This window comes from Drosophila montana, unplaced genomic scaffold (genome assembly GCF_035044405.1).
Source record: "Drosophila montana isolate Dmon_TW-CO22-7 unplaced genomic scaffold, ASM3504440v1 contig_203_1, whole genome shotgun sequence".
Classification (NCBI taxonomy): Eukaryota; Metazoa; Arthropoda; class Insecta; order Diptera; family Drosophilidae; genus Drosophila; species Drosophila montana.
Window position 1 is genome coordinate 4233 of NW_026996956.1, and position 13697 is coordinate 17929.

The window sequence follows — 13697 nt, forward strand, 5'->3', positions numbered from 1 at the left end:
TCTCAGACCAATTGCAAGAACTGCCAACCTGACCCCTCAAGAAATAGACATACACATCGAGGAACTCAATAACGCCCTAAACACTGCACTGGACTCGCCAGATGCTATTCCCAAAAGAACTATACCCCCATCCAAACCCTATAATACTGTAAAACTTAGCGCGCAATGCCTTGCCCTTATCAAACAGAGGCGCATCATCAGAAGATACCTTTTTAGGCGCCAGTACTCACTGTCGTTCGACGACAAATCACAGCTCAAATCCCTAATCACCGACCTCACAGCCCAAATCAATAGTCACATTCACACTAGCAATTTAAGACACATAGAAACCAGCTTGAAGTACATAAGTCCGAGTAAGATCAGCTTAAAAACCCTTAGACGTAGTAATCCAAACCACCAAACAGACGAGCCGTTTAAACACGACATCCGCCTAACAGCCACCGAACACAATGAAATTGACATTAACGTCCCCACCGTTATTAAATCAAAATTCGAAAAAGTCAATGCCCTAGCCTGGTCATTTGAACAAGTCCACAAACAAAATGACAACATGTCTAATGGTAGCCCCGAGCTTAGGCAACACACCGAACGCATAAACAGGCGAGTAGGCACAATAGCACAAAATCCCTTGCAATTGCCCAATTATATAGTAAACTTTGATTCCAGCCGAAGAGCAGACGGCAACTGGGAGAACTCAGAAGAGCTTGGCTTCACAAACGCCAAGCAACTTCTTGAGTGGGTCAAATTAAAAAATAACAAAAAAACCATGGGCCCAGATGGCAGTAGCAATTACCTCCTAAAACACTGCAATATGTTTGTCCTCAAACACCTAGCAGTTCTCTTCAATCATTGCTTCAATTCGGGCTACTTCCCAAATGCCTGGAAGTGCAGCAGAATAACTCCTATACTTAAACCAAAAGCAAACCCACAAAGCCTACAGGGGTACAGGCCAATTTCAATCCTCTCTGCCATTAGCCTCTTATTCGAGAAAATGTTAATGGCACAAATTAAAAAGCATTTAGACTCCCACCAAATACTCAAACCCTATCAGTTTGGTTTCAGGGACAACCTGTCCATTAGCAACTCATTAGCTGTCGCAAATAGCTTCATATTTAGTAATATCGCTAGACAACGTGCCACAATTGCCTGTGCCCTTGACTTCGAAAAAGCATTCGACACAGTCTGGACGAACGGACTCATATACAAAATGAACAATACCTTCCGCTTTAACCCAAATACCACACGTATAATTCATAGCTACCTCACAACCCGTTCTTTCTATGTCGCCAGCCCAGACGGCTTAGAACAATCGCTAATCCGCGACATAACCGCAGGTGTGCCACAGGGTTCCCTTTTAGCACCAATATTATATAACATCTACCTTGCTGACCTACCAGCCTTCATACAGATCCCCACTTCAACTTCGACAGCGCGCATTCAACCGCTCGTCTACGCAGACGATATTCTATTACTATCCTCAGGTGCATGGATAGCAAGTGCAGAAATGGACCTTAATAGATATCTAAACCAATTATGCAAATACTTTGCTAAATGGCGACTCAAGCTTAACGCTAATAAATGCGAGGGATGTATATTCAAGGGTCCAAGGCTCAAAAACATATTTAAAAACGCTAGGAAATTTAACCCTAAACTCTATATAAACGGCAATATGGAAATCCAAATAAGACCAAAATTAAAATACCTAGGAGTTATATATGATGAAAAACTCAAATTTCAAGAGCACATCGAACAGACCCTTAAGCGAGCAAAAGCCCAACTACACCAAATCCACCATATTTACAAGCCCCTAAATGAAAACCCATCCCACCCAAACGCACAATTAATCAAAATAGGTTCACTAGCCTATAAGAAACTGATCCAACCAATCCTAATCCATGGCCACATAGGTTGGTTCAATATTAAATCAAGACAAATGGAAGAAATACGTCTATTTGAAAGACGCATCCTACGTCGTGCCGTAGGTAAATGCTCCCGCATACCCCACTCATACAGATATATATCGAACTCAAAACTCTACAAGATCTCAAAGACCAAACGAGTAGACGTCCTCATATTTAAGATAATAGAAAAGTTCCTAGAACGAAATCAAAACAGCACAAACCCTCAGATATTAGATAGCATAGAGCAGGTCCGAATCCCGATCGGATTCTCAACAGACCATCTAACCATAAGCCATATAAACAGTCTCAACGAGAAGGGCATAATACGCGACTCCCAGAACAACTTAATATTCTACCATAGAAAAAGGCAGTCCATCGACCCTAGCGATGGACTTGCATACAACATCAGACAATAAAAACGAAATGCTCATTTTATTATTTGTCGCAACATATCTTCTCCCTTTCTATCTATCTCCTATTGTATAAAAATTTCCTACCTCCTAGTTAACTAGTTCCTAAGTTCCCTATTATTAATCATTAACTTAGTTATAAGACAAAAACAACAAAATCAAAATTAAAATAATGAAATCCAGGTTTTTACTCAATATGAGCCTTTCCTAGGAATATATAAATAAATATATCATACAGATAGAATTACGCCAAAACATAAGCTTTAAGAACTACAACTTAAGTAAAAATAAGTAATAGACTTAACGCCTGGATAAGCTAGAAGCACAAGGCAAAATGAAATATAAATCGTAAAATTAAGTAAACCTGACTTTGTCAATCAAGGCTGTACTATTGAATAAGGTACCAAAATGTATTACCAAGAAACCCACTGTGACCAATAAAAGTTAAAGTTAAAGCGTTCACACCAAAATAGTGTTTTCGGTTACAGAAGTAAAGTAAAAAGCAAGAAATGTCTGATTCCGCAGTTGCAACATCCGCGTCTCCTGTGAATTTGTGAAGTCGCGTAGAACGCGAGTTTGGAAACGCGTCGAACGCGTGACTGTGAAGTCGCGTCAAACGCGAGTGTGGAAACGCGTTAAACGCGAGTGCAAGTGCGAAAAGACGCAACATCAAACTGAACCCCAAAACACTGTGAAATCTTGTATGGTGGCAAAGTGGCAAAAGTGATATATGTGATATGGACACAGAAATATATAATACGGCCACAAGTGACAAACAATGCGACTCGATCGCAAACTACGCAAAAAGTGAAATAGACAGGAGTGCTAAAGTGCAAAAAAGCAAGTCGGCATTGCACCTTAAAAACCAAAGAAAAGTGCATCAATCGCCGTACACAAAAACCAAAATGGCAAGTGCTAAACATAATAATTCACCACAACAAATGGATCTCAGTAACGAGCAGGAGAACACATGCGGTAAACGCAGCCGCTCCTCATCAATATCATCTCTAAGCTATGATGAATACACAGACGGGGAATCTGAAACCAATAACCCAATGGAAAATGATGGACCAACTGAAGATGGTGTCTGGATGAAATCCGCAGAATACCACTCAATAATGGAAGAGCTAATGCGTCTCCGGGCACAAGCAGCCGGTTCTGCCAGCATGCCAGGAGCAACACTAAAAAAGCCTCAAGGAATTAAAGACCAGCTAAAAAACTTAAAAATACAAGCAGCGGCAAAGGTATTCGATGGCAACAAATTTGCTGTACTTTCCCAATCGGATGAGGATGAAGCTACGCAAGACGACGAGTTCCCAGAACTGGGCCCCTCAAAGCCTAAGAAGAACAAGAAATCGAAAGGGCGGAAACCAGCCACTCCAAAGGCAGCCGACGGTATGGACGTCGATGGAGAGCCGGAGGAAACCGCTGCGGTAGCCCCAACTGAACCAAGGAAGGAATTACCTGGACCACCTAAAGCAAAAGAGATATATAGCAAGAAAACGAAACTACCCATCATCGCAACATATAATGTAAATCCTAAGGAACTGACAGGTATGTTGCGACAAATAATAAAAAATGAGCGTTTTACCCTTAATATAATAAACAAAAATAGAACCCATGTCAATGTCTTTACCCTCGAACATTTTCAAGAGACCAAGAAACTATTAGACCTTTCCCAAAAGAGCTATTATACCTACACCCCCAAAGAGCTTAAGCCATACTCCATAGTGATAAAAAAATTACCTCAGCAAATCTTCACAGAAGATGAAGTTAAGAAAGCAGTACAAGAAACCTGCTCCGACCTAAATATCATTAGCGTCAAACCATTTAAAAAGAATTTTTGGCTGGTCCAAATAGAGAAATCAGAAAAAGCCAAAACAATTTTCTCCATTAAAAGTCTGCTTAACTGCAAAATAAAAATTGAGGCTTTCAAAGCCGAAAACAAAATAAAACAATGCCACAACTGCCAACGCTATTGCCATGTCGCAAGCAATTGCAAAATGCAATATAGATGCGTTAAATGCACTGCTGACCACGCCCCTGGGCAATGCAGCATTAAAAAATCCGACAACCCAGCAGAAAGTAACAAAACCCAATGTGTTAACTGCAAGGGTCAACACACAGCAAATGCAAAAATTTGCCCGATTAGACAGTCAATCACTACTAGGATTGAAAATAAGCGAAGTAGCACCGCACAAAAAAACTCTGTGAAAGTTACCAAAGTCACTACAGTATCAGCTGTAAATAAAATCAAAAATAATGTCCCATTCGCCTCGCTTTTTAAAAAAAAAGCTGAGATAATGCCGGATCCCCGTCAGACAGAACTCCCCAAAAACATTGTGGTCAGCAACCCAGCGCTAAAAAAGCACCTCACAAAAAACCTAACCCCAAAACCACAAGCCCAAAGTATTTCGCTTGAGACAATCAACAGCGATAGTGTCCAAGCCTTTGGTAAAGACATTTTCACCTGCATAGACATCATGCAGAAACTGACTAAAAAATACCCCACTAGCCAAGCCCAAGATGAGTCAGATGCTCGCAAAATAAAACAAGCTCTACTGTTAGACTTTCTTATCCAAATCGCACAATAAAAATGACCTCCCTTAAATGCATCTTTCAAAACGTTAATTCACTCATCTCACTACAGAAAAGGCATGAATTTAACCAATTCCTAAATAGACATAGGCCAGACCTCATGCTCATCGCAGAGCACCGCCTAGGCACCAGAAATACTGCAAAGCTATCTCATTACCAATTCATAAGGCAAAATGTGAGAGCAACCCATACAAAACATGCGCAACGCCACCCAGAAAATGGTGGTACGTCCGTCGCTATATGCATTAAAAACGGTATACAGTTTGAACGCATAGATATCTCGCCACTACGCTTCATCGAAGCCGTGGCAATTAAACTCTCATACATAGACTCGCTCAGAAACACCCAAAGCTGTATAGCAGTCTCATTATACAAACGTCCCAAAGACCCTCTTCTTTCTAGCGACATGAATGCGCTACTCAACTCCCTAAACAGTATTGGAAATGGTGGCCAAATAATAATAGGTTGCGACCTAAACGCCAAACACCCCAGTTGGCATGTACCTCACTATAGCCCAGTCCACAAAAATAATGACGGTAAAACACTTCAAAACTGGCTTCTAGGACAACCCAACTTGGTCCTCTGTCCGTCCAAGGAACCTAGTCGTCCCAATAACTCCAACAATCCATCCTCAATAGATTTCTTCATATGCTCTATAGACCTCCAAACAGAAAACAGTTTCCTCTGTGATATAATAGATGAATTCCCATCAGATCACCTCGGGGTAACCCTAAAAATTCAACTAGGCCAATATAAACTTTTATGCACCGACCCAAAAAAAGTCTATAAATTCGATAATATTAATACACATGTATGGAACTCTGTTTTATTAAGACATCTCAGACCAATTGCAAGAACTGCCAACCTGACCCCTCAAGAAATAGACATACACATCGAGGAACTCAATAACGCCCTAAACACTGCACTGGACTCGCCAGATGCTATTCCCAAAAGAACTATACCCCCATCCAAACCCTATAATACTGTAAAACTTAGCGCGCAATGCCTTGCCCTTATCAAACAGAGGCGCATCATCAGAAGATACCTTTTTAGGCGCCAGTACTCACTGTCGTTCGACGACAAATCACAGCTCAAATCCCTAATCACCGACCTCACAGCCCAAATCAATAGTCACATTCACACTAGCAATTTAAGACACATAGAAACCAGCTTGAAGTACATAAGTCCGAGTAAGATCAGCTTAAAAACCCTTAGACGTAGTAATCCAAACCACCAAACAGACGAGCCGTTTAAACACGACATCCGCCTAACAGCCACCGAACACAATGAAATTGACATTAACGTCCCCACCGTTATTAAATCAAAATTCGAAAAAGTCAATGCCCTAGCCTGGTCATTTGAACAAGTCCACAAACAAAATGACAACATGTCTAATGGTAGCCCCGAGCTTAGGCAACACACCGAACGCATAAACAGGCGAGTAGGCACAATAGCACAAAATCCCTTGCAATTGCCCAATTATATAGTAAACTTTGATTCCAGCCGAAGAGCAGACGGCAACTGGGAGAACTCAGAAGAGCTTGGCTTCACAAACGCCAAGCAACTTCTTGAGTGGGTCAAATTAAAAAATAACAAAAAAACCATGGGCCCAGATGGCAGTAGCAATTACCTCCTAAAACACTGCAATATGTTTGTCCTCAAACACCTAGCAGTTCTCTTCAATCATTGCTTCAATTCGGGCTACTTCCCAAATGCCTGGAAGTGCAGCAGAATAACTCCTATACTTAAACCAAAAGCAAACCCACAAAGCCTACAGGGGTACAGGCCAATTTCAATCCTCTCTGCCATTAGCCTTTTATTCGAGAAAATGTTAATGGCACAAATTAAAAAGCATTTAGACTCCCACCAAATACTCAAACCCTATCAGTTTGGTTTCAGGGACAACCTGTCCATTAGCAACTCATTAGCTATCGCAAATAGCTTCATATTTAGTAATATCGCTAGACAACGTGCCACAATTGCCTGTGCCCTTGACTTCGAAAAAGCATTCGACACAGTCTGGACGAACGGACTCATATACAAAATGAACAATACCTTCCGCTTTAACCCAAATACCACACGTATAATTCATAGCTACCTCACAACCCGTTCTTTCTATGTCGCCAGCCCAGACGGCTTAGAACAATCGCTAATCCGCGACATAACCGCAGGTGTGCCACAGGGTTCCCTTTTAGCACCAATATTATATAACATCTACCTTGCTGACCTACCAGCCTTCATACAGATCCCCACCTCAACTTCGACAGCGCGCATCCAGCCGCTCGTCTACGCAGACGATATTCTATTACTATCCTCAGGTGCATGGATAGCAAGCGCAGAAATGGACCTTAATAGATATCTAAACCAATTATGCAAATACTTTGCTAAATGGCGACTTAAGCTTAACGCTAATAAATGCGAGGGATGTATATTCAAGGGTCCAAGACTCAAAAACATATACAAAAACGCTAGGAAATTTAACCCTAAACTCTATATAAACGGCAATACAGAAATCCAAATAAGACCAAAACTAAAATACCTAGGAGTTATATATGATGAAAAACTCAAATTTCAAGAGCACATCGAACAGACCCTTAAGCGAGCAAAAGCCCAACTACACCAAATCCACCATATTTACAAGCCCCTAAATGAAAACCCATCCCACCCAAACGCATATAATTTTCTAAGAGAAAAAAATGTTCTATTTGTCTGCATCTGCAAATGTTGGAATTGAAATTGTTGATTGTTAACTTATCGCTTAATATTTATCAATTACATATTATGAACCTTTAGTTTAATCGCTTTCCAGACTACCGTATAAAAATCCAATTCGATCCAATCTGTTGGAATTGAAATTGTTGATTGTTAACTTATCGCTTAATATTTATCAATTACATATTATGAACCTTTAGTTTAATCGCTTTCCAGACTACCGTATAAAAAATCCAATTCGATCCAATCCAGTTCTACCCATCAGATGCCAGACTACCGTATAAAAAATCCAATTCGATCCAATCCAGTTCTACCCATCAGATGCAATTATCGCAAAATATTTATCAATTACAAAAAAGTTTTGTTTCTACTCACACCCTTCTTCTTAGATTTAGGCTCTAATAGCGTCACTGACAAAATTAGCTGTGAAAAGGGGCACAGCTGGCCGGACTGGCCAGCATTAGCATTTAATTTTCATAATTGTATATATAATGTATTGAATAATTAGAAGAGACACTCGTTTTGTCGACCATTAATAAATAAATAAATAAAAAAATACCTTTCATTTTGTTGCATCTTTATAATTTTAAGAGCGTGTGTGGCCTTGTAATGGACCGTTTGCTATTGTAAAATGTGTACGATCTGCAGCTAGTATAATTAGTAACTGCTTTTGTTCTTTCACTTACGGAATGCTTGGCCAATTCACCGGGCACCAAAAGCCGGACAGCCGTTCGGTTTTTCCGACTTGTAATAGTAGAGCGTGAGCCAAGTGAGAGGCCTTGATAGCAAAATGCTCGAAAATGTTGGTCACAAGGCTGTTCGTTATGACGAAACCAACAGTCCTTTTCAGGACCACCAAAAACGTTTAAATATACAAACAAATTGTTTGTTCAATAATAAAGTTTTTACGTATCAATTAAATACAAAAAGTGTATATTTAAGTACTCGATAGCTTATATCAGTTAAGTAGGTGTCTCCTCTAGAAGATGTGTGCATAAAAACCATTTTTAAGCATAGGGTCAACGGACGTTGTTGGGTCTAGTCCGAATATTGAAATTATACTGCAATTAGCACATAGATGGGGAACCGCTCAATATAATTGCGTAGCTGATTTTTCGATCGATCTCTTTAAAAAAGCACGCTGATGGTCCTGAAAAGGACCGATTGGTGTGATATATAAATCATGTCTTTGCCCATATGAGTGTATATTTTTTAGCCGCCAAAGCCGTATAGGGTACGACCTTGTCTTTTCAGCGCATAAACTACATCCTTGGCTGTGACCGTCTTTCTCTTGGCGTGTTCGGTGTATGTGACCCCGTCACGAATAACGTTTTCCAAGAATACCTTTAGAACACCCCGAGTTTCCTCATAAATAAGACCAGAAATACGATTTACGCCACCACGACGGGCTGAACGGCGGATAGCTGGTTTCGTGATGCCCTGAATATTATCACGCAACACTTTGCGATGACGGTTGTCGCCACCTTTACCCAAGCCTTTGCCAGTCATTTTTCACTTTTTATTTTACTTTACACCACGGAAGCCACAAAGATACTAATGCTAGCTCTTCAGCCAGCGCTTATATTTATACCAAAAATATCAGTTGCTCGAGCGAGTACAATAATCTTCCCATCTCGCTCACACACTACCCTTAAAACATGTTCGGCAACACCCATTACAGAAAGCACGAAAAGCGAATGTATCGTTGTCTTTCAAAGTTTTGTTGAACTCCCTAGATAAGCGATACACAAACGAGTCGCATGATTATTGTGTTTTTAGCCGTGAGTGTGTAAAGTTAGAATTGTGAAAGAAAAATGGCTCGTACCACTAGCTATACAATGCATAGACATGTCTAACAGCGGAATAATCGGATACCGATAAATCGTCAACGACTGAGCCCCATGGGTGTCCGCGACCATTTTAGTGTGCCCAGACAAAGTAAGACTGCTGAGAGTGGCAGCCGAACGCCGGCCTCGAAAGCCGAACGTTCAGTATGAAGCCGCATCTCGCTCAGCGCATAACGTCGCTGCGGCTGATGCCTTTTCATAATATATGTATGTAAGTTTTTAATTCCTTACATCCCAAAAACATACATATGCATGTGCAGAGTATGCCTCGCTCTCACTTATTGATTTGCGCACTTGTGTGCATCTCCTTCTCCCTGCATAGCTTCTCAAAAACCCCGAGATCTACCAACACACATATGTTTGTGTTGTGTGGATGTGCGCACAAGTAGATCGCGGCGAGTTTGCCGCGAGCCAGAGATTTTTTCTTCAATTGTGTGCCCTTTGTGCCTGTGGTGGCCAAAGGCACACACATTCAAATGCTCTATCGTGTATTTCTTCGTCCAGTCAGGCATAATGAGAAGAATCTGATATATTTATATTTATTAAAAACTTAAATGACCTAAATGATATATTTATATATTATATTTTAATTATTTTGTTTACTGTGGAGACCAATTTTGCTTAAAATTAAAAAAAAAATTAAGTCGTATTTCTGCAAGGGTAATTCTTCGTCGGATTGTCGAATAAAGACCAAAAATTGAAAATGTTCAATTTTTTCGACTTGTGCACACGCACACTCTTTCGAGTAAGCAGTTGGGTGATATTATTAAAGGGTTTGGCCTGCTCATGTGCAAAACTCCTATTTTTCATGATTTTTGTAAGGGTAAGGGTACCTGAACGTTGGCATAAGTGCATGATAGCTCTTTGGGCCTGCCAAGCACACACACCTACACAGTTTTCTATATGGATAGAAGCATTTATGCGTTTGTGTGCGTGTAGGTTGCCTGCCTGCCTGCCCGATGCAAATTTGACCAAATTTTAAGTTTTTGGCATTTCTGAATTTCGTGCTCTACACACAGACACACACACACACACACACAAATTTGTGCGAATGAGCCGATCAAGGGTTTGTCGTGAGACAGAGATATTTTCATCAATGGGTGCGTAAATTTGGGCGACGGTGGGCTTGCGGCAGCGTAAGGCACAAATGTGTACAGGCAACGAAAACAGGTGAACCGCACTTGCCGCTCGTTTGCACATGGTTTGATATGGATGCAGACGCATGCTGCACATTCTTATCGTTAATTGCCTGCCATAAAACCCTTTAACCCAAAATGTTTACTATGTCAAAAAATACATAAAAATATCACTTGCATTTTTTCCATATCAAAGTGAAAACGAGCGGCAAGTGCGGTTCACCTGTGACACAGAGATTGTTTTCATAGAGTGCAAACGCGTTTTGTAACTGCTCCGTGAAATAAACAAATAAACCTGTGAAATTAAAGTGAAGTTAGTGCACGTGTGCAGGGAACCGAGACAGGCCTAAGACACCAAAAGGTGCGTGGTGGTACTCACTGCGAAGCCCGTGCAGACCATTCCTGGGGTGGCGTCTACAGTTCCACGATCCAGGCGAGGTTAGTGGAGGCGTCTACTTGGCGTGTTTGTGCGCTTTTGTGAGTTTTACCACTCAAAAGTATAAGCCGTCTCGCGAAGCTATTTGTGCAGTTGGTTGCATTCACTCTAACAGCTGTTAGTAGTGTTAGCTAGAGCAGTTCACAACCAGCTGATCTGCACTATAGAGCCAGCTGCCAAACTGCGTAGCGGAGACATCAACCAGGAGATAAGCTGTAACTGGCAGAAAGTACAGCATACTTTCGGGCTTACGCTGTTCTTGCTAAGCAGGTAAGGTAATATCGGTGCTCACTACAGGCTCCAGTGCAAAAAAGGAGCAAAAGGTCGCGGAACAGACCAATTTCCAACCCCCCCGCCGCGGCGGTGCCCATAAAAACGGGGCTCTGGTGACCGAGTCGGAGCGGTAACTCCCAGCGGTCAATAGCCTGAGGGAAACCTTTGGCCACCGAGGGACTTTCCTGTAGAGCCCTGATAGTTAGAGCAGGTGCCCATACAGAAAAATGGAGGGTGAGCTGCATGCCCTTGCGCGCCGCTCTGCGCTACAGCGATCACCGCCACACCAGGCGGTCACGCCAGTGCAGCAAAGAGTGGCTGCGTCGTCGCCGGCAAAAGCGAGTGAGGAGCTGCCAAGAACGCTAAGAGGTACGATCGAGAAGATGGGATTAGTCCTAAACGGCTTAACGGCGCTGTTCAACGGACAACGCCACATTAACGGGCTGATGCGAGAGGAACTCGCGAGAGTAGAAAGCCTGCAGAAGATGGCGCTCAAGCTCTGTGCGCCGGAAACGAAGTGCGACGAGGCGCAAACGACGCCGTCATTAGCCAGACGTGCGGAGCCGAACGTGCTAAGGACGCGCCCAACGAAGCTCAGGGGCCAAAAAGAGGCAAGCACGCCCAAACGGCCGAGGGATGGCATGCCAGAGCAGCGAAGAACTCCCTCCAAGAAGGCTAAACGCCAGGGTCAAAACCCAGCGAAGCAGGCGGTGCTCACGCAACAAAAGACTTCTGCTGCGCCTCAATAGGAAGCCGGAGCACTTCGCAAATGAGCTGCCAGAAGCTGTGGGAAAGGCCTTGGGTGACCGGGCGGTAGTAAGAACGCTGACCGAAACGTCCCAGGTGGAGATCAAGGATGAGCTGGCGACTAAGGAGGAAGTGCTCGAAGCGATTAAAAGTGCCTTACAAGACGTCTTCTTGTCGATTGAAGCGATCAAATCGCCACAGTTACTCTCCAAAAGCCAGGACGCTTGTCGAGAAGGCCAAGGTGAGGATCGGATGGGTTGTCTGCCGTATTCGTGCAATAGACCAACCAAAGCGATGCTTTAATTGCCAGGGTTTTGGGCACATTGCAGCGAACTGCACCAGCGGGGACGATATGAAAGGCGCATGCTTCAGATGCGGGGATACAGGCCACAAAGCAAAGAGCTGCTCCAAGCTACCAAAATGTAGCCTTTGCACACGGAAAGGAGAAAAGTCAACGGACCACGCTACAGAAAGCTTTAAATGTCCGGCGTATCGCGAGGCAGTACACAAAATGAAATGTTAAGGTTACTTCAAATAAACCTTAACCACTGCATAGCTGCTCAAGCCATCTTGGAGCAGACTGTTAGGGAGATGCGCATTGATATTGCCATTATCAGCGAACCTCACCACCGAGAAACCAACTGCCCGAGAATATGGACCGAGGATCAGGATGGAAAGCTGCGCTCTGGGCATGTGGCGACCCATCGACATCGCTGACAAAAACAAAGTCCTTTAATGGGTTTGTACGCGCACAATAAGGCAGCCAGTCATTATTGCAGGTGACTTCAACGCCTGGGCAGTGGAATGGGGCAGCCAAGCAACTAACGCAAGCTCGTCACTTTTCGGCTCAACAAAATGGCAACTAAGCGACGTATACACCGCAAGCGACCACTCCGCAATAATATGCACGATTGGTGAAGGAACTGCAGCCAGCACGAGAAGCCTAAGTCGGAAAGCTTACCGCCTGGATACTTTCGAATGCAGTCCATTCGCTTGTCACTGCTGGCAACGCAGAGAGAAGAGCCTCCCAAATGGCATGCCAGCTATCGCGTGCCTGCGACGAGAGCATGCAAACCCGAAAAACGTTTCGGCGCCACCATGTACACACGTACTGGTGGAACGAAAATATTGCCGAAGCACGGCGGAGCTGCATACAAGCATACAAATATGTCGTTAAAAGACTCTACGCCGGCAAACAAGCGCAACCTTCTGACCCAAGTGAGCTGAAGTTGATTGTGGAAACGCTATTCCCAATCAGACCCGACGTATTACATACGCAAGCCAGCCCATCGAGCCACGTGGCAGCCATGCCGTCTCTCATCGACGAAGTCTCAATCGAAGAGGTGCTGACGATCGCCAGAAGCCTAAAGCCCAGTAAGGCAGCGGGACCGGATGGAATCCCCAACCGAGCGCTGAAACTAGCCATGTCCTTGCAACCCGCGCAGTTCGTGCAGCTGTTTAACATGTGCCTGATGGAGAGAACTTTCCCCACAATATGGAAACTCCAAACGCTTGTTTTATTACCGAAGCCGCCCGGCGACCCATCGTCTTATAGGCCGATTTGCCTCCTGGACACGTTAGGCAAAGTGCTGGAGAAGCTAATCTGCAACAGGCTCCAGGCAGCTGTTGACAACAAT

At 43.2% G+C, this 13697-nt stretch overlaps 1 protein-coding gene across 1 annotated transcript; it reads right to left on the minus strand.

The window, feature by feature from the left end:
* Positions 1 to 8770: 8770 nt before the first annotated feature.
* Positions 8771 to 9160, minus strand: LOC135426461 (histone H4-like). Its single transcript, XM_064679553.1, has one exon. It carries the CDS (start codon positions 9128 to 9130, stop codon positions 8834 to 8836), a length of 297 nt encoding a protein of 98 aa, XP_064535623.1. The 5' UTR covers positions 9131 to 9160; the 3' UTR covers positions 8771 to 8833.
* Between the last annotated feature and the right edge of the window lie 4537 nt (positions 9161 to 13697).